The 20561-nt window shown below is 39.5% G+C and overlaps 2 protein-coding genes across 3 annotated transcripts in view; one reads left to right on the top strand and one right to left on the bottom strand.

The window, feature by feature from the left end:
- LRRC17 (leucine rich repeat containing 17) overlaps nt 1–15307 on the top strand; it is a 31460-nt gene extending 16153 nt beyond the window's left edge. The window contains exons 2-4 of the mRNA XM_060632309.3: nt 318–1224; nt 10185–10340; nt 14579–15307. Of these exons, the coding sequence (XP_060488292.1) occupies nt 453–1224; nt 10185–10340; nt 14579–14976 (1326 nt within the window). The 5' untranslated portion in view covers nt 318–452 and the 3' untranslated portion in view covers nt 14977–15307. The remainder of the gene's footprint in view (nt 1–317; nt 1225–10184; nt 10341–14578) is intronic.
- FBXL13 (F-box and leucine rich repeat protein 13) overlaps nt 1–20561 on the bottom strand; it is a 210341-nt gene that overhangs the window by 96198 nt on the left and 93582 nt on the right. The gene's annotated exons all lie outside the window — the stretch shown is intronic.

The raw sequence follows: 20561 nt of genomic DNA, 5'->3' as shown, positions 1-20561 counted from the left end.
GGGCCAAACCCTTGGCCACTAAACCAGACAAGTGGGAGGGTGCACTCAACCACTGTTCAGGATGTTCCTTTATTAATTGCAATGTCTTTGCTTAAGAGAAAAACAAAAAATTTATTGTGGTGATCATTTCACAATATATACAAATATTGAGTCATTATGTCACACACCTGGAACAAATATAATGTTATATGTCATTTATACCGCAATAAAATATATATATATAAAGAAAATGAATGTTTTTTAAAAAGCTGCTACTATCTGTTAATAACACAATGTTCACAGTGGTTCTTCAGAGATGTTTTTCTCTTGCAACCTAGGGACTCCATCGAACCTCAGCTGGGTCTCATCGTTCCGAATTGCATTAGTTAAGATTACCCAAGCTTGCATTTCAAAGGAATACTTTCATCGTTCCCTCTGTCACCCCAAGTAATTGGGGCCAGCTGAATGTCAGGATGCGCGTGGTTACGGTGGTAATTCTGCTCTTCTTTTGTAAAGCCGCGGAGCTCCGCAAGGCCAGCCCTGGGGGCTCGAGAAGCCGAATGAATCATGGCCGGGCGGGTGGGAGCAGGAGAGGCTCCAACCCCGTCAAACGCTACGCGCCAGGCCTCCCCTGCGAAGTGTACACGTATCTTCACGAGAAGTACTTAGATTGTCAAGAAAGAAAACTAGTTTACGTGCTGCCTGACTGGCCTCAGGATTTGCTGCATATGCTGTTAGCAAGGAACAAGATCCGCATACTGAAGAACAAGATGTTCTCCAAGTTTAAGAGGCTGAAAAGCCTGGATCTGCAGCAGAACGAGATCTCCAAAATTGAGAGTGAGGCTTTCTTTGGTTTAAATAAACTTACTACTCTCCTCCTGCAGCACAACCAAATCAAAGTCTTGACAGAGGAAGTGTTCATTTATACGCCTCTCCTGAGCTACCTGCGTCTCTATGACAACCCCTGGCACTGTACTTGTGAGATGGAAACGCTTATTTCAATGTTGCAGATTCCAAGAAACCGGAATTTGGGGAACTATGCCAAGTGCGAAAGGCCACAAGATCTAAAAAACAAAAAGCTGCGGCAGTTAAAATCTGAACAGTTATGCAATGAAGAAGAAAGGGAACAATTAGACCCGAAACCCCAAGTGTCAGGGAGACCCCCAGTCATCAAGCCCGAGGTGGACTCGACTCTTTGCTACAATTACGTGTTTCCCATACAAACGCTGGACTGCAAACGGAAAGGTTTGTAAGTTTCTTAGTTTTTCATTTTCGTGGACGATTAAAAATGCTCTGAATCTTATCACCCTCCCTACACTCCACCGTGCCTTGGGATTTCTGGTGTCACTTCCACCAGAAATCTTTTCCCGGTGACAATGGAATTTACTGCAAGCTTTTCTAGGGTTCAGACTCAACACGGGGTTTTGGGGGACAGTAGAGGAGGGTAGGAGTTATGCTCAGGAAGAGCAGCCAGTTGGGCACTACTCTTGTTTGCTAATAAAACCTGTGGCTGTCAAGAATCCCCTTTATCTTAAATCACAATGTGGTATAATTTAGGCAGACCAGTGGGTATAAAGACAAGTCCAAATGCTATCTATATAATGTGACTTAAAGCGAAAACATAGTGTGCGTCTGTGGGGAAATTACCTCCAGGAAAATCATGTGTGGAAGGGAACAGGTGAGAACACTGTGAGAGGGAGGCTATGTGGGATGTAATGGCGCGTCTGTACTTCTCAGAATTTGGCCTCAAGGTTTTTTGTTTGTTTTGAGAGAGAGAAAGAGAGAATCCCAAGCAGGCTCCATACTCAGTGCAGAGCCCAATGTGGGGCTCGATTCCATGACCCTGGGATCACAACCTGAGCCATAATCAAGGAGTCAGATACTCAACTGACTGAGCCACCCAAGCACCCCTGGTCTCAATGCTTGCTAAATGCTTGCTAACATCCTATATCTTCATTGTTCCCAAGTTCCCCAAAATAAAACCTAAAAGTATTGAAAGAACTAAGCTGAAAATATTTAATCCAAGAAGTATGAAGCTAAGAAAAGCTTTCCAGAATATTACCTACTTCCTGAAAAATCACTGCTGAGTTTTACATCCCACACAGTTTTGGTGTGGTGCTGCATGGGGCACATACAGGATTAATTCATGAAATAAGAAAGTGGGAAACTTTAGTAATGCTCTTGACAGGTTAGTGAAGACATTCTCAAAGTGTGGTCTGGGAACTGCTAGTCTACCCAAGGATAACCAGCCACAGGACAGTGTCTGTTTCATTTCTGGCATGGATTAATGACTTATTCACAAAATTCAGTTAAAGCTAGATGTCACAGGATCAGGGTCACATCAAAGCAGGATGTCATTCCTTCCACTTATTTTAGGAGGTTTTGCTTTGTCTTGTTTCTTTAAGAACAGAAAGAGAAGGTTAAAAGCAACATAGAGACCCTGACTCCTTTCCAGGGAACCAGAAGCAGGAATGTGTTGACACTGAAGAGGCAGGCAACCTGAACCAGGAGAAAATTTGTTCATTTATCAGCCAAGAAGTGCACAAGCCTTGCCTCTCTGTCCCAGACTCCATAAGTGGCACCTGGTGAGAGCAAAGCACAGCCATGTGACATGGAAAGTTTTGCTTACTACAACACCCTGTGAGACGTGTATAATTTGGTGCCATAGTAGAACAATTACAGTGTCATGACCAGGGAGATGCCATGCCAGGATCCTCTGAACTGGAGAGCAACTGTTCATTAATTGAAAACCTATTCTCCAGGCACTCCACACACATGTTCTGCATAGCTTCCAGTAAGGTAGCACTATCCCCATTTACAGCTGGGAAAAATGAAGCTTAGCGAGGTTCAGTGACTTGGTTGAGGTCTCACAGGTAAGCCCCAAAGCCAAGGTTTGAAGGTTGGTCTGCCTGATCATGCCATCTTCTTTGATCACATTCAAGCAAACAGCTGCCTCACCAATGGAAAGATTAAAGAATTCTAGAAAAGTCAGTATATGCAGTTTCTCTGCAGCCAGATTGGGTGAAATTTCCCTGACCTTGTTACAGTGACTACTTAGTTTTCATGCTGAAGAACATGTCTTATTAGCAATGCCTTTGTGATGCTTAGATTAAAAACTTAAATTACAGGGGTGCCTGGGTGGCTCAGTCGGTAGAGCGTCTGACTTCGGCTCAGGTCATGATCTCACGGTTTGTGAGTTCGATCCCCGGGTCAGGCTCTGTGCTGACAGCATGGAGCCTGCTTGGGTTTCTCTGTCTTCCTCTCTCTCTCTCTTTCTCTCTCTCTCTCTTTAATAAGCATTAAAAAAAAAAATAGACCCGGGGCCCGTAGATGGCTCAGTCAGTTAAGCTTCTGACTTCAGTTCAGGTTATGATCTCACTATTCATGAGTTTGATCCCTGTGTCAGGCTCTGTGCTGAGAGTTTGGAGCCTGGAGCCTGCTTCGGATTCTGTGTCTCCCTCTTTCTGCCCCTCCCCTGGTCGTGCTCTGTGTCTCTCTCTCTCTCAAAACTAAAAAAGCATTAAAATTTTTTTTAAAACTTAAATTACATATTTAAAAAACTAACACAAAGCTACTAATCCTAGACTTGGGTTAGAAAAATTACTTGATAAAGCTGAGGCTCTCCCCTCAAGCTAAAGATAATTTGCACTTGTTGCATCAGGTGATCAAGTTAAGTATGCACAGTTAAGTTCATTGATTATCTGAGAAAAATGCCATCAACACAAAATCAAAGACTTCTACAGCTAGACTGCACTGTAATTTAAGAATAGATAACGTGTTAGGAAATATCTGCCATTTTTACTGCTTTACTGCTCTTGGGCCATTCAACCCCCCCACAATGAGCCTATTTCTGCCTTTGTCTTTTTTCCCATGATATTTTTGTCTCATTTTCTTTTGGCAAACATCAACTTATAAAAACAGAAGTATTTTCTGTTTTCTTTCCTCAACTTATTGTTGTCTAAACACGACCTTCCAGATATGCCTCGTAAACTCATCCCCCTTGTGTTAAAATACACCTATTTACTGGAAACAATACACACTGTATATATAATGATACTGACTCATACATGAAAGGACAATTCAAGTTCCTCCAAACGTTAATGACTACACAAAGGAGAGCATATGCCATTTATATTACAAAATGAAGGGCAATTTTGTCTTTTAATATCATACATATAAATTGCCTTCACTATTATTGATATAAATTTATGAATCAGTTGATAGTTTATTTTTTGTAAAAGCCATGGTCTTGTCTCTGACACCCCCTGTACTCTCAGGTACTGCCTGGAACAGGGCTATGCGCTTTAGACTGATGATAATAACTGTGCTGCCTTCTTTGCTCTTGCAAAGGCAGTAATTTAAGCAACCTTTAAAAATAAAAATACATAGAATTAAAAATCATGGCTAGAATTCAAGTATGACAATCTGTATTTAATCTGTAATTTTCCTTATTCCATTCTATAAATAGATAACAAATGTCAAATACTAAGAATGTTCAGCAATTCATCTCTAGCTCCCTGCCAAAGAGTAGTAATACTTTTGCTTATGCTCTACGTGTTAGATACTATGTAGAATCTAAAGAAGCCCAAAACATGCTGTCCAAGGTGGAACCAGCAGTGGTGTTAGTGAATATAAGCTGTCTGCTAAAGGCTCTGTGTGCCTAAGACATAGAGGTTTACATGCATTACGTAATTTACTATTCAGCCTTCAAAGAGCACTATTACTACCCTCACAAAGGAGGAACCTGAGGTGTAGAGAAGGTAAGTTGCCCTTCTAAGGTCCCACAGGCAGTCCCAAGCCATTGACCACCATGCAATGTCATCTCTTCCTTCATGATTCCAGGTACATCAACCAAGAAAAATGTATAAAAGCTTTCTGGGTGCTTTCTCCCAGTACTGATTCTCCTCTTTTTTTTTTTTTAATTTTTAAAAAATGTTTATTTTTGAGAGAGAGGGACAGAGTGAGAGCGGGGAAGGGGTAGAGAGAGGGGGAGACACAGAATCTGAAGCAGGCTTCAGGCTCTGAGCTGTCAGCACAGAGCCCGATGTGGGGCTCAAACCCACACACCGTGAAATCATGATCTGAGCCGAAGTCAGACACTCAAGCAACTGAGTCACCCAGGCACCCCTACTGATTCTCCTCTTAGGCTCTGTATGATATACCATGTACATGAGCACACACAGAAAACCCAAATACAGATTACCCTAACTCAGAAGTTGTGCCTTTCCCAGCTGACAGATGATGAGTCAGATGGTGTGCATAGGGCACCTAATATGTGCCAGTTTGACCACACAGACCTCAAAAATCACTAATTTTGCTTTAAACGTTGGACGGCACGAAAAAGAAATAATAGCTTTATTCACTGGGGGACAGGCACTTTGCCAACAAAATGTAGTCTTCCAAAGGGAATAAATGTGAAATTAGTTGAAAGGCATGTTTATGCCACATTGAGGTAAATGTATTTGCCAAAAAGACATGAAAGAATTGAAAACTGCATTTTTAGCTTTATGTTTACCAGAATCATTTACAATTTCTAAGGATTCATTTTACTTCTGAGATTTGGACTGGGGGGTATTATGCAGGTAAGGTACTCTCAGCTGCCTTTGAAGTTAATTTCATCGCTAGTTTAACAATGATTAATAATTTTTTATTTGCAAAATCAGGGTTATTTATGCCTCTTTGCCTACTACCACCGAGCCTTCAGAGTAGTTCTGATATTACTGACAACTAAGATATTGCAATCCCACTAAGGGGCGCCTGGGAGCATAGTCAGTTGGGTGACCAACTCTTGATTTCAGCTCAGGTCATGATCTCACAGTTTGTGGGTTTGAACTCCAAATCAGACTCCACACTGACAGTGTGGAGCCTGCTTGGGATTCTATCTCTCCCTCTCTCTCTCTGTCCCTCCCCAACTTGTGCGTGCTCTCTCTAATTAATTAATTAATTAAAAAAAGCTAACCCACTAAATGGGAAATTACATGGAGAAATTTTCCCAGTTCACTCCTCAGACTCAGCAAATTTTGGTTGGGGAATGGTAAGGTTTGTCAAGGGTGACGATAGAGTAGATGAGGTATGTTTTGAGTGTTTACCAAGAATTTTAGGTAGCAGCAAATAACAATGTGGTGCCTGGTCTAGAAATAGGGACATTGACCAAATTTGACTTGTGGCTATAATCTTTATCATTTTACATTATTTTACATCACTATTTGCAATTTTCATTCAAGTTTAAGATAAAAGAACTAAAGAATTGTTTTTACTCGTCAGTACAACAAATAAGATTTTTCCATGGTTTTTCTAAGCCATACTAGCAAAGGCTTTGGGTTGTATATCCTGGTTTACTTGTGGATCCTATTTTTACCCTATTTTTACTGCTGACAATGCCAAAGTTGGTTCTGCAATTCATAGTCCCTTTCCAGCATCCACAGGCCCTGTCATACTGCTTACACTGAGTTTCAGGGAGTTCTCATAAACTATTTTTTCTACCCATTTATTTGTGGTTTACCCACTTCAGCTTGTCCCACAGGGGTTGCTTGGGAGGTCTCTGTCATCCACCCCATGTCCAACCCAACAGATGTGGATTCAGCAAGCAAATCCTGATAAACAGCCTGCTTTCCAAAACCTAGGAGATACTGCCTGTGGTGGCAATGAAGATCTACAGTTCTTAATGGCCTTATAGGACCTTAATGAGGACTTGAGCTTTTATTCATAGTAAGATGGGAACATCTGGTGGATTAGAAGCCATCTGGGGAATTGACATGGTTGTATTTATGTTTTGACAGTTTAACATGGGCTTAGGACACTTTGGGGATAATCCAGACAAGAGCTGATGTTGACTTAGACCAATGTGGTAGCAATGGAGGAACTGAGAAGAGGTAGGATCTTGGGTATTTTGAAATAAAACTCTATTCTGCTTTTAAAATCTTGCTAAGAAGATGCCACAGCCATTTTCAATAATTATTCCAAACACTATAATGTCCACAAATTATTTCTTTGATTTGTCCTCCGTTGTCTCCATGGTTTTTAATTATTGCTGGGATCTCCATTTACTTGTTTAAATGTAGGACCCCAGAGAGAATATAGCTCTTCACTTGGGGTCTTGATGATCCTAAAGGGAGGAATACCTCACTGTTGGAACATTATAAGTTCAAGACTTAAAATCTTTCACCTTTCAATTATATTGGCAGACATAATTCTAAGTCAAACAGAATAGTGCCTTACCAAAAGACAAAAATAAGATCACTCCATATTTTTTTATTTTTATTAAAAAAAAATTTTTTTTAGCATTTATTTAGTTTGGAGAGAAAGAGAGAGACAGAGGCGTGAGCAGGAGAGGGGCAGAGAGAGGGAGACAGAGAATCCGAACCAGGCTCCAGACTCTGAGCTGTCAGCACAGAGCCCAATGTGGGGCTCAAACTCAGACCACGAGATCATGACCTGAGCTGAAGTCGGACACTTAATTGACTGAGCCACCCAGGTGCCCTGATCGCTCCATATTTTAAAAGGATTTTTATTACAAAAGTGCTCAGTATCCTGAAATCATCAAACTCAATGTTTCATGAGCTCTTATTTACAATGTATTATCTGTGATGAACTACCCCAATACTTAGTGGCTTGATACAACACACATTCATTATCTCACAGTTTCTGTGGGTCAGGAAACCAGACATGGCTCAGCTGAGTCCTCTGCTTGCAGATCCTTCACAAGGCTGCAGTCAGTGTGTTCACCAGGACTCACGTCTCTGGTCCCATCTGAAGACTCAACTGGGAAAGGCTCCTCTTCCAAGCTCATGTGGCCATTGGCAGAATTCAGTTCCTCAAGGGTTGTTGGACTGAGGACCTGAGTTCTTTGCTGGCTATTTGCCAGAGGCTACATTCCTTGCCACGTGGGCCTCTCCAAAATGACAGCTTACTTTATCAAAGTGAGCAGAAGAGAATCTGCTGGCAAAATAAAAGTCATAATCTCTTGTAACCTGATTGTGGAAGTGGCATCCACTGACATTTGCTGCATTCTATTTTTGGAAGCAAGTCATGGGTTCAGGCCATATTCAAAGGAGGTGTTTACACAAGGGCATACGTGTTAGTAGAGAAGAACATGGAGTGCCTTTTCAGAAGCTGTCTGATACATATCATTTGTTTAGGATATATTAGGCATCGTCCTAAGCCTCCACCATGAAGCTTCTATGGTGGGGAGGGGACAAAAATGAAAACAATCAGTAAAATGTATACTACATCTGATGGTGATAACTTACCATTGAGGAAAAGCAGGAGTATTTGTTATTGCTAAACTGAAAACAGGAGACATCATTTTAAATACAGAGCTAGGAAGGTCTCATGGCCACCCAGTGTATTGACTCCACCTCAGTTCCTCCCCCACTCCAACTTTACCCTGTGCCAGGCTTGAGGATTCAAAGGCAGATGGAATGGCATGAAAGAAACAGAAAAGTACCAGGAGCAGAGTGGTTAGAAGCATATATTCTGAAGCTAGCATGTGTATTTAAATCCTAGGACTATAACTACAGGCAAATTGTGCCTCAGCTCCCTCATCTGTAAAATGAGAATAATCATACTTAGCCCATAGGGTTCTTGTCACTTAATACTTGTTAGAACATACAGAACACTTCCTGCACATAGATACCAAGATACTAAGATCCCATCGAGACGAGAAAGCAAATTTAACAGTAACAGGGATACTAAAGAAGGATTTACCAATTCCATTCCATTTAAGACCATGGATTTGGGGTTTTAAAGGGGAAAAAATAAACCTGAATCTTCATGAAAATAAATATACTATGGGCTAAGAAGTCATAAATACCAGAGTTTTGGGGTTTTGGTTTTTTTTTTTAGTATTTTGAAGAAATTGTCAGCAATTCAATTATCCTGTTCCAAAAATATTATCATGGATAAATGGATACCACCTTTTATAAGCTTATTTTCTGTACCCAATTCAACAAATTTTATTCACAAAGCCTTTGGGTCATGCTATTTCTCAGTTATCAGTTAATCTGGACATTTTATTACTTCTAGTTTTCTTTTGTGGAAACAGGCTTGTGTCTCTTCACATTTCTCACTTGCCCTACTTAAAATTAAATAAAACCTCCTTAGACTATTTTTCCAATGATTAAGAGGGCAAATATTACACTAAAATATAAAATAACACTATATTTTTTAGGAACTCCTGAGTGGCTCAGTCGATTAAGTGTCCAACTTTGGCTCAGGTCATGATCTCCTGGTCCATGGGTTCGAGCCCTGTGTCAGACTCTGCTGACAGCTCAAAACCTGGAACCTGCTTTGGATTCTGTCTCCCTCTTCCTCTGCCCCTCTTCTGCTCACGTTCTGTCTCTCTCTCCCATCCCCCCAAAATAAATAAACATTAAAATATTTTTAAAAATAACACTATATTTTTTAAAGCATAATTTAAAGAGAAATGTAAATAGAGACAAATTAGGTGAACCTTGATTTCCTATTAACCTGTGAAAGATAACCTGGACTCCTCTTCCAGAGGCTTCTTCTCTAGTAGTAGTAACAGTAATAGTGTTGTTGTTCCTGAGGTGTCTGGGAGTCTAGGAGTGCTGGAATATAAACTAAGTCACAAGGATTCAGGGAATACATGCTGAGGAAGAAGCGGGGGCAGCAGGTCAGGACTACGCTTCCTCAAATTTTAGCATCCAGGGAAAGGAGCCATAAGATCAAGGTCAAAAGCTTTTTGTTAATTTTTTAAGGGTAGAGAGACCTGAGCACTTTTTGTTAGCAGAAAAAATCGAAGGAGAGGAATGAAATGAAAACACAACCCAGGGGCAGCAGTTAATAGTGAAAATTCCTTCCTTGAGCAGATGGGAAAGGATTGGAAGGGACACACATAGCGTGGTTTGATTGATTTCACTTCCTTTTAGCTTTTTTCCCCCTAAAGCTTCCCAGGTGCTTCTAATGGACAGCCAGGAGTGAGCCCCACCGCCATGTCTAGGACATTTCTCTGAACAGCTCAGCAAGGAGTGCTATCCATTCCTCTAAGCCTGACGCACCTGGTCCAGGAGGCTTTGTTGGAGTTAGCACATTCTATATCTCATTCATACCAATGTTCTTTAGCTTTAGATGATCCCTTTCCCCTTTAGCTTTAAGAGTTGACCCTTCAACCACAGGTGGAACAGTAACTAAGAAGATGGCATGGGAGGAAACCTCGATAACCAGAATGTTATTAATTTTTCCAGAGCTGAAGAAAGTTCCAAACAACATCCCTCCAGACATTGTTAAACTTGACTTGTCATACAATAAAATCAACCAGCTTCGACCCAAGGAGTTTGAAGATGTTCATGAGCTAAAAAAATTAAACCTCAGCAGCAATGGCATTGAATTCATAGATCCTGGTAAGTTCCACAGAGTAGCCCTTTAAATGGGTGATGAGTATTCTCTGGGGTTTTTTTTCCCCCTTTATGGCAACATGTATGGTAAGTACAATTTAGTTTTGAAAAACCTATATAATGAAAATTTTAAATTAAACATGATGTCTAAATCAGAATTTGTTTGGCACTCAGAAATATTTACCAAAATGTTGCTTTATGAAGGATAAAATACTGTATATTACTAAGCAACAGTTATTCAGTTGGTCCAAATAAGTGTTTTGTAGAATGGATTTAAAAAATAAGAATATGTGGTCAATAATATCTTAAACATGTAGTGACTTTTAAAGGGAAATTCAGATTTGGCATTTTCTTTGCTATTCATGAAGTTCCAATTTGTTTAAAGTAAACTTGAAACAATCTGCTAAGTACCAAGCTCATAAATTCATATAAAATGTGTTCAAGCCAGAGCCAGATGTATTTTATCTAATCCCAGATCCAGATTAATTTTCGTTTCCATCCCTCAAATCTCTTCTCCATTTGCTAATAATAAAGCCTCTGGCGAAAATGAGCATGTTAAGTAAACACACTGGATTTGGAAAGAACTGAGAATTACTGCAATATTGATCAGATTTGGGACATACATAACACACATGCCTTCATAGTGCTGCTTCAATATGAAAACTCCAGTCTATAAAAATGATTATTGATACTATTAATAATATAATGTTAATGTTATAAATGTTTTCAATTCAGTTGTTACTTCTGCTTTGCTTAATGATAATGCCATTAATAGAACAGTAGGATTTTAACATTGTAGAAGTACAAATTGAGAATGAATGTTCTGGAGCTGCAAAGGCATATTTTAGTATTTGTAACATCTTTTAAAATATTGAGAAATCATAATTTAAGGGGTGTCTGGGTGACTCATTCGGTTGAGCATCCAACACTTGATTTTGGCTCAAGTCATGATTCCAGGATTGTGGGATCGAGCCCTGCATCAGGCTCTGCACTGAGCTTGGAGACTGCTTGAGATTATTCTCTCTCCCTCTCTCTGCCTGTTCCCTGCTCACACTTGCATTCTCAAAAAAAAAAAAAAAAAAAAAAGTCATAATTTAAAAATTTCCCAAAGGAACAGCATTATGCTACACTTATACCTTAGCCTGTATAGACTTGGGGGTGTCTTTAAATCATGAGGTCAAAAGTCATTTTCATTTCACAGTGAATAAGAATACAACAAAGACATCCTTCTCCCAAATGAAGTGATGATCATGTTAGTGTGGAGATCAGTGACTGATAGCCAGTCTCCACAAAGCCAGGCCACAGGGTGAAGAATCTGGAGATGGAGACCCTCTCTTGCTGCAAGAGAACCAAAGAATTGCAAGACAAGCATGCCTTGTCACAGGTCCCTGGGCTTTCACGTATCCAGAGTATCAGTGCAATCGAGTTTTAGAGTTATCTCTAAAAGAGACTGAAATGTTTGTTATTCTAATGGCCTAAGTTAAATTTATTAAAGTAGTGAGTAATGGTCCAACAATATTTTAATTGTAATGGAACCAGTGTATAAAGAAAACTAGAGTAAAATGAAAAAACAGTGTAGAGACAGATAATAATGCAACGTGGGTTTGTTTTACTTCGAGTGATATTTTTCCCTCATCAACTATGAAGTTCCCATAATTGCAAGGATTCCTTTACCATCCTTGAGATCTCCTGAAGCCTCCTGAACTTGTTTACCCAATGTGTTTTCCTTGCTGACTCACAAGGTGAACTCTTGTTACCAGCAATAGTATTCTTGTTTTCTCCTTTGTTCAATTCAGTCCCAGGAAGGTATTTTCTACATTAACAAATATGTGTTGAGCACCTGCCAAATGCCAGCCACTTTCTTGGTATGTCTTCTGGAACAACAACAAAAAAATCTCCACACTTCAATAAGTCAAAATAGCCTAAAGAAGTTTCTAAAATAAAAGACCTTCTATATTTCAGGACCTATGAGATGAAACAGTGCCAAAGTAAACTCTGTTAACTACTTATGTTAGCAGGTATACAAATGCAATGAGATTTACTGGGGTCGTTTAATGTTTATTTATTTTGAGAGGGAGCAAGCAGAGGAAAGGCAGAAAGAGAGAGAGGGAGAGAGATAACCCCAAGCAGGTTCCACACTCAAAGCCGATATCAAGAGTTGGGCACTTAACCAACTGAGCCACCTAGTGATTTACTGGTTTTAAAAGGCATGAAATAACAATCTCATAAAATGCCAGACTTTATTGCAAAAGAGAGAAAGAAGACACCCTATTAAGGATTTATCTCCTTTGAGAAACAAATGAAAACCAGCTTTCCCAAATGCCTGAATACATATGGTTTAAGTAAAAACTATAGCACTTTCAAAATAAAATCTAGGAATGTTTTCACATGCTTTCAGTCTAAAGGGCTGACTTGTTTCAAGGAAAGTAAATTGTGAGATCATTGACTTACAGAGTGTTGGCAAATAGGGGGGAAAATGCAGTGTCTTCAAAGCTGTCATTATACTGGCTGACGTTTTGCTCCTCCCCAGCCCCCAGGCTATTGCTTTTGCACCAAAGTAGAAAAAATTCTTTTTAGGGGAAATTATGCATTTTGTCTGAGAACAAATGATATGAAAATGGTTCATGATACTGGTATTAGAGCACATTTCCCAAATCCAAAATATGGACATTATATACCCTAAGTATTTTAAAACAATATTAAGGGGTTCTGGGTGGCTCAGTTGGGTTAAGCATCCAAATCTTGATTTCAGCTCAGGTCATGATCTCTTGGCTATGAGATGGAGCCCCATGTTGGGCTCTGTGCTGGGCGTGGAGCCTACTTAAGACTTCTCTCTCTCTCTCTCTCTCTCTCTCTCTCTCTCTCTCTCTCTCTCTCTTCCTCCTTCCCTCCCTCCCTCAAAAATAAATAAATAGACAAACAAAAAACCGTAATGAGAAAATGTTTGAAATAGCAGCAAAATGTTTGAAATCAAAGTTGACCAGTGAATTCTAGGGTTAGTCCACGTCAACTAAAATCTATGTTTAGATTTCCTTTTTACTCCTGGAGGGGGAAAAAGAGTTTTGTTGTCTTATTTCGTGTTACATATTTGATATTTGCTAATTACCCACACTCCAGCAGAATTAAATACATATGGATTCAGAACTGATAGCTACCACAGCTTGCCAAAACACAACCAGATGTTTTCAAAATGTTGATAAAAATTGTTTAGTTTTGGACTCTACAGGAATATCGTTCCCTCCCCCTAAAAAGGGAAAAGCTGCTTCCTAGGCATTTTCAGAGTTTGCTGTTGTCCCAGGGAACTGTCAGATCATCACCATACACATTTTTTCATTTTTTATGCACTTATGTCTTACATTTGAAATATTTTCCTAATTCATGCCTTTTTTGTGTGGCATCTTTCCAGTGAGTATTTAAAAAATGCACATGAGCCCAGAAACCATTTTTAGAAAGCTAACATAAAAGTGATTTTTCAAATAAAATATTGTAGTCAATTAAATCAAGGGAAGAGCTTTGTGTGAGCAAAAACATACTCCGGAATTTTGCATTGAGACACGTTACCGTTAGGAAAATATAATTAAGACCAAAATCCTCCAACACGGAAATTCTCTCCACAAAGGTAGTTGAGGAAAAAAGAAAACATTTATTATTGAATAAGCATTAAACCAAGATGTGACGCACATCACGGGCAATCTTCTAAGCGACTGCAAAGCTGAAAACACAATACTTACATGTTTTCAGGATAAGTAACTCGTCCTCAAGTGAGAGGGCTTGACAGCATTCTTTGTCATACATGGGGCATCTTCACTCTATCTGGTAATTGAGGTGGCCAGTTATGTTAGCTAATTGGCTTTACCCAGAGGAAAACAAATTCCATCTTCGTGACTAAGGAGCAAGGCCCCTACCCTCCCTCAGAAACTGGGAGATAAGGGTACTAGCTCCCCTGACGTTTACATTTCAAAGAGATGGCTTTCAGGTCCTTGAGGAAGACATTCCTGGCTCATAAAGTTGACAGAATCCCTGGTTAGGCTTCTGAAGGATATGTATACATTTCAAAGAGAGGATAAAGTACTTAAAATTACAAGTTTTCTAAAGTAAAGCTCTGAGACAAAGGAGAGGAGGGAATTTTTTTTTCAACAAGGAGAATTAGGTCTCTCATTTTTGTGTATATGTCTTTATAATACACCATACAGTTGCATGTAACCCAGCTACTCATTGCGTTAATAACTACTTTCTGTTTCTAGCTGCTTTTTTAGGACTCACACATTTAGAAGAGTTAGATTTATCAAACAACAGTCTACAAAACTTTGACTATGGCGTATTAGAAGACTTGTATTTTTTGAAACTCTTGTGGCTCAGAGATAACCCTTGGAGATGTGACTACAATATCCACTACCTCTACTACTGGTTAAAGCACCACTACAACGTCCACTATAACGGCCTGGAATGCAAGATGCCCGAAGAATACAAAGGGTGGTTTGTGGGAAAATATGTTCGCAGTTACTTTGAAGAATGCCCCAAGGACAAATTACCAGCCTACCCTGAGACATTTGATCAGGATCCGGAAGATGATGAATGGGAGAAGATTCATAGGGATCACACAGCCAAGAAGCAAAGTGTAAGAATCACTATAGTGGGATAACTTAGGAATTGTTTTGGTTGCAACTGTTTTGAGTTTGCTATACCGGTGTCAGAAAACCATATGTTTACATTTTGATTAACTGTGTTGCCTATTTATGCAGGGTTATCCAGTTACAGGAAGGTTCCCTTAATTATTATTTTTATTGTGAGAAATTCTAGCAACCAAGGGAATACTTCCATCCCGCTTGCCTGCCTGTTTGCAGACCGGCCTTTGGTGACGGTTCCACACTGGTAAACTGCGGGAGTTGGGTCCTAATGATGGTATTGGAATTTCATAACATCCTGTATATATGTTTTTACTGCCTTTTGAAAATAAAATTTTAAAAAACTTGGTTCATTTTTATATGCCTTGTGAGAGCTGCTTGTACACACCTAAAGATGATCAAAGTGAAAATATATGAGCGCTTAGGAATAATAAAATATCACTCTCCCCTCTGCCCCTCCCACTTTTTTTTCCAGCAATTCAGCTTATACATAGAATAAAATTCCATTTCTGATTCCTGTGCATTCCAAAATGTGATCCTGGCAAACCCAAATTTTCAAGTTTTCTTCACTGATTCTTGCAAAAAACAAAACAAAACAAAAAACTGTCAAGCTAGACCTGAAGGAGAATTGTCACAAACAATAAATAAGAGAATCTGAGAATTATATTGGAGACTGGTCAGAAGATGGGACTCAGAAGAAGTTGTAGATGGTGTGAATCATAAGCAATGAAGAGGTATAAACACTAGTGAATGTGGAAATAGTGCTGATTTTTGAAAGAATTCAGACTGGGGAGCCACCTGCCAGTGGGAAATGCCTGAGCCCTTCCTGCTAAGCTAATATGTCAAGCATAAAGCAAAGGATGAAATTAGAAATCAGGGTCAGGATTTGGGATGAGGTAGAAGCAAACAGGAGGCAGTGATATCAATAGCAACTGAATAAGAAGGCAGTGTCCAGGAGAAGCCTCATGGTATGGGTTTGCAGGTTAGAAATCACTCACCCAGAGAAGCAGATCCACACAAAAAGAGGAAATACCTGGAGACAAACCCCATCAGCTTGTGTTTTGATAGTTAGCTATACTATTACAAAAATAAAATGAAAAGAATATATACATATCCTTTACAATACCACTTTTTTCGGGATACCTGACTGGCCCAGTCAGTTGAGCAACTCTTAATCTCAGCTCAGGTCGTGATCTCACAGTTCATGGGTTCGAGCCCACGGTGGGCTCTGCACTGACAGTGCAGAGCCTGCTTGGGATTCGGTCTCTGTCCCTGACCCTCTCTCTCTCTCTCTCTCTCTCAAAATAAATAAACTTAAAAAAAATTTTAAACTTTTTCCTTTTTATAGACATTTCCTTTTCACTCTGAGTTGAATACATTTTCATTCTTCTATCAAGGTATTCCTACAAAGTTTAGCAACTGGTCTCATTTGATCCTTGCACAAAAGCATAGAAGATAGTATATGACAAATAGTTTCTTTCATATACAAATAGTATATGACAAATAGTTTCTTAAGCACCTACTAGATGCCATACACTGTGCTAAAAGCTTCACATATTCTACTTCTAATTCTCAACAAGATCCCTTTGAGGGAGGTAATACTATCTGTCTTTTCTAGATGAGGAATCCAAAGCTTGGAGTTTAGGTAGCTTGGATAACGTCACAGAGCTGGCGGGTGACAGAGCCAGCATTCAGGTCCATCTAAGCCCTGGCTGCCGGGCAGGTGTGCAGAGCACTCTCACAGTCACTGTTGGCCACGGCTGCCTCACATCAGAACCTGCAGAATCAGACCCCAGAAGAGGAATAGGTACCAGGAAAGTTAAGCCTTTTTGTCCAGAAACACCCACGAGGGCAGCTGGCAGGAGAGAGTCTTTGGCCCAAGTCATTTAGTACACATCAGAAACCAAGAGAATGGGATGCTGGAAGAATTGCTGGAGCTAATGGTTCAGGGAAGGACCCTAGATTATGAGGTTCTAACCACACTGCCCATTTTACCAGTGGTTGGAATTAGGGGGAGAGACTTATGCATACTTGGGTCTCAATGCAAATCTTCACCTTACTGTTCAATCTGTTACCAGAGTGTGAACGTTCATGAACACTCAGAATAGTAAGGACACAAGACCTGAAACAGCCAAGATGTGACGGTGGAAAAAGCCTGAGTGGGACCTCAGTAGGAGACCAAGTCAAGTGGTAGGGACACAAGGGTTCTGGGAGGAAGAAAAAAAAAGAGATTAAATCCGATTCAGAGAAAGGACCCAAGTTACTCTCTGGTTCAATTTTTGGAGGCTAGTTGGTGATTTGATTGGTTGATTTTTATCTACAGTGTCACCCTCCAGGTCTAATTGGAAATAAAGCGCTAGCAATGCATAGAAATTGATCCAGACCATCCAAAAGTAAGTTAGAGTTGTTAGTATCTCCCAGGACTGAAACTGAAGTACATTTTTGAAAGCTTAGGATTTGCCCCTTCTCTGTATCAGAGTTTATACTTTTCAGGGAAGTAATAGTTGATCAATGATGGAATGAACAATTAGGTACATCCCCTTCTGCCAATTTCTTGATAGTTTAATAACTTGCCTTTGAAACTGCCTTCTGTTCAATAGATGATGAGGGTCAGGAGATTTTAAAAAAATAAGTATATTTTGTGGCAGTCAAAAATATAATAATCCTGAGAACTACATATTTGAACATACATGTTTAAATGTCACTTGGCTATTTATCCAAATGTTACTTGAGTATTTGGATAAATACTCAAGTTTTGTTTTGTTTTGTTTGTTTTAACTTTCCTGCTAGTCCTGAAATTCCCTAATTTTTCTGAAGTAAGATTCACTTCAAGCTGAGGTCTCTTGAGTCCTAAGTCTGAGTCAGCTCAGACCTACTGCCTGGTTATTTGGGAAAGATATTTAACATTAACCAGTTCAGAGTTTTCATTTACTAATCATTCATCCTCTGGAGCTTTATGCCCTATGTCAACTAACACCTGTTTCTGAAAAATCTGTTTCTCCTGCTCTGGCAAATAGAAGCAATTCAGTACTAAGAATCTACTTGCCTAAATTCTATGAGACATCGAGGCTCCTTTCTTCAGGAGGTGTGGGGTATTGGTGTGTACAGGAAGATGTCATATGTGACTAACAAATCCGTATCAATGCTAGAATGAATAAGAACAACACGAACGTGGCAGGCAGACTGGAAAATTACTTCATAATCCTGTTCAAAAAAATGTCAATATTGTATCTCATAAATTCTAGAAGCATAAAAATGCAACTCCAAGGGTATCCACAAGTCAAAGCTTCTTCCAGACTGCTCTAATCTTGCGGTCATTGAGTGAGTGGAGAAAAATTAGGGATGGCTCCTCATCCCTAATATATCTGTTTTACTCCAGCACAACAACACAACTGCTGAACTTAAAAATCACTTGTGGGGGCGCCTGGGTGGCTCAGTTGGTTAAGTGTCCGACTTCGGCTCAGGTCATGATCTGGAGGGTTCATGAGTTCAAGCCCCACGTCGGGCTCTGTGCTGACCGCTCAGAGCCTGGAGCTGGCTTCAGATTCTGTGTCTCCCTCTCTCTCTGCCCCTCCCCTGCTAGTGTTGTGTCTCTCTCTGTCTCAAAAATAAATAAACACTAAAAAAAAACAATCACTTGTGTACCCTTGCCAAACATTTGCTAAAGTGTTTTAGCATATACTCTGCACACTTGATTGTCACAATATTAAAGCAAGCATTTTCTCCCCTGCCTTCATCTGCCTTTTAAACATTTTAAGATAACAATTTAAAGCTAATTTTATTATAGAGTTTTTGCAGACCAGGATTTTGTACAACTCTTGTGGCCATTCAGCCAAACAGCTCAAATAATCAGCCAGTATTTATCTTCAGTGTAACAGTCAGAAAGTCAAACTTCTTGCCAAAAATGTGTGTAATTCTAGACACACCAACAGACTAACCTTAGCTGGGGGGAAAAATTGAAAAGCTGAAACATCTCTGAGGTTGGGTTTTATTTAATCTTTGATACACTCGAGGTAGCTGGAATTAAAACTGATTTTATTAAGTAATCCTTAGCAAATTGAAAATATCACAAAGATGAGATAAGCATTACATTTACTTCCTTAGAAAATTAAGGTCTACTCAGGCTTTCATGTTTAATTTTTTCCATGATAAAGGCATTTTTACCAAGAATTACACTTCTAGATAAATACTAAATTAAAAAAAATTTTTTAAGTTTATTTCTTTATTTTGGGAGTGAGCAAGCATGAGCTGGGGAGGGACGGAGAGACAGGGAGAATCAGAAGCAGGCTCTGCGCACTGCCAGCACAGAACCCAATGTGGGGCTTTATCTCACAAAAAGTGAGATCATGACCTGAGCCAAAATCAAGAGTCTGCCACTTAACTGACTGAGCCACTCAGGTGCCTTAATACTAAATTTTTTTCTAATTTTTTTTTTTACATTTATTTATTTTTGAGAGACAGAGCACAAGTTGGGGAGGGACACACACACAGAGAGAGAGAGAGAGAGAGAGAGAGAGAGAGAGAGAGAGAGAATCCAAAGCAGGCTCCAGGTTTCGAGCTGTCAGCACAGAGCCTGTTGTGGGGCTCAAACTCACAAACTGTGAGATCATGACCTGAGCTGAAGTCAGATGCTTAACTGACTGAGCCACCCAGGCACCCCTTAGTACTAAATATTTTTAAGTAGACAACAAAATATCAAAAAACTTAAGACAGGGGGCCCAGGGTGGCTCAGTCAGTTAGGCATCTCTTGATTTCAGCTCAGGTCATGATCTCACTTTTCATGAGATCGAGCTTCACATTGCCTCTGTGCTGACAGCACGGAGGCTGCTTGGGATTCTCTCTCTCTCTGCCCCTCCCCTACTCACTTGCTCTCCCTCTCTCTCTCTCTTTCTCTCTCTCTCTTTGTCTCTCTCTCTTTCTCTCTCAAATAAACTAACTTAAAAAAAAACCCGTAAGACAATATTTTTGGCTCTCTTAGACCTCAGATAAAATATAAACTAAGGTCCACGTATCTATATATATGATACAATAAATGAAATACATATGACATATAGAAGACATTGTTATCTGATGTAATGAACATATGCCCATTGTACAGTATAGAATTTTCATTTTTTGGCCCTCTCTGTATTTTCCACACAAGTTGCAATTTCATGTTGCCCATTTCATCTCCATCCCAAACTTCCCAGTGGACTTTGTGCATAGGCATCAGGAAAAGTGTTTATGTGGAAACATGTTAAAAAAAAATCCAGGGAAGATTATAGCCATATATGCCAACATTTTAAAAGGATATAAACCTCAAATCAATAAGCTTAACCTTCCACCTTAAGAAACTAAAAAAGAAGAGCAAGCAAAACCCAATGCAAGCAGGATAATAAAGATGGGAGCGGGGATAAAATAGAAAATAGAAAACCAATAGAATCAATAAAAATCAAAGTTGATGTTTAAAAATCATGTTCATAGCAGCATTATTTCACAATAGCCAAAAAGTGGAAGGAACTTGTGTCTACTGATGGATGAGTAGATAAACAAAATGTGGTTAAGAACATCTAATGGAGTATTTTTCTTTCTTTTTTTTTTCAATATGAAATTTATTGTGAAA

Source organism: Panthera onca, chromosome A2 (assembly GCF_046562875.1).
Source record: "Panthera onca isolate mPanOnc1 chromosome A2, mPanOnc1 haplotype 2, whole genome shotgun sequence".
NCBI classification, from domain to species: Eukaryota; Metazoa; Chordata; class Mammalia; order Carnivora; family Felidae; genus Panthera; species Panthera onca.
Note: the sequence above shows the minus strand (reverse complement) of the source record. Positions and strands in the feature narration are given on the sequence as shown.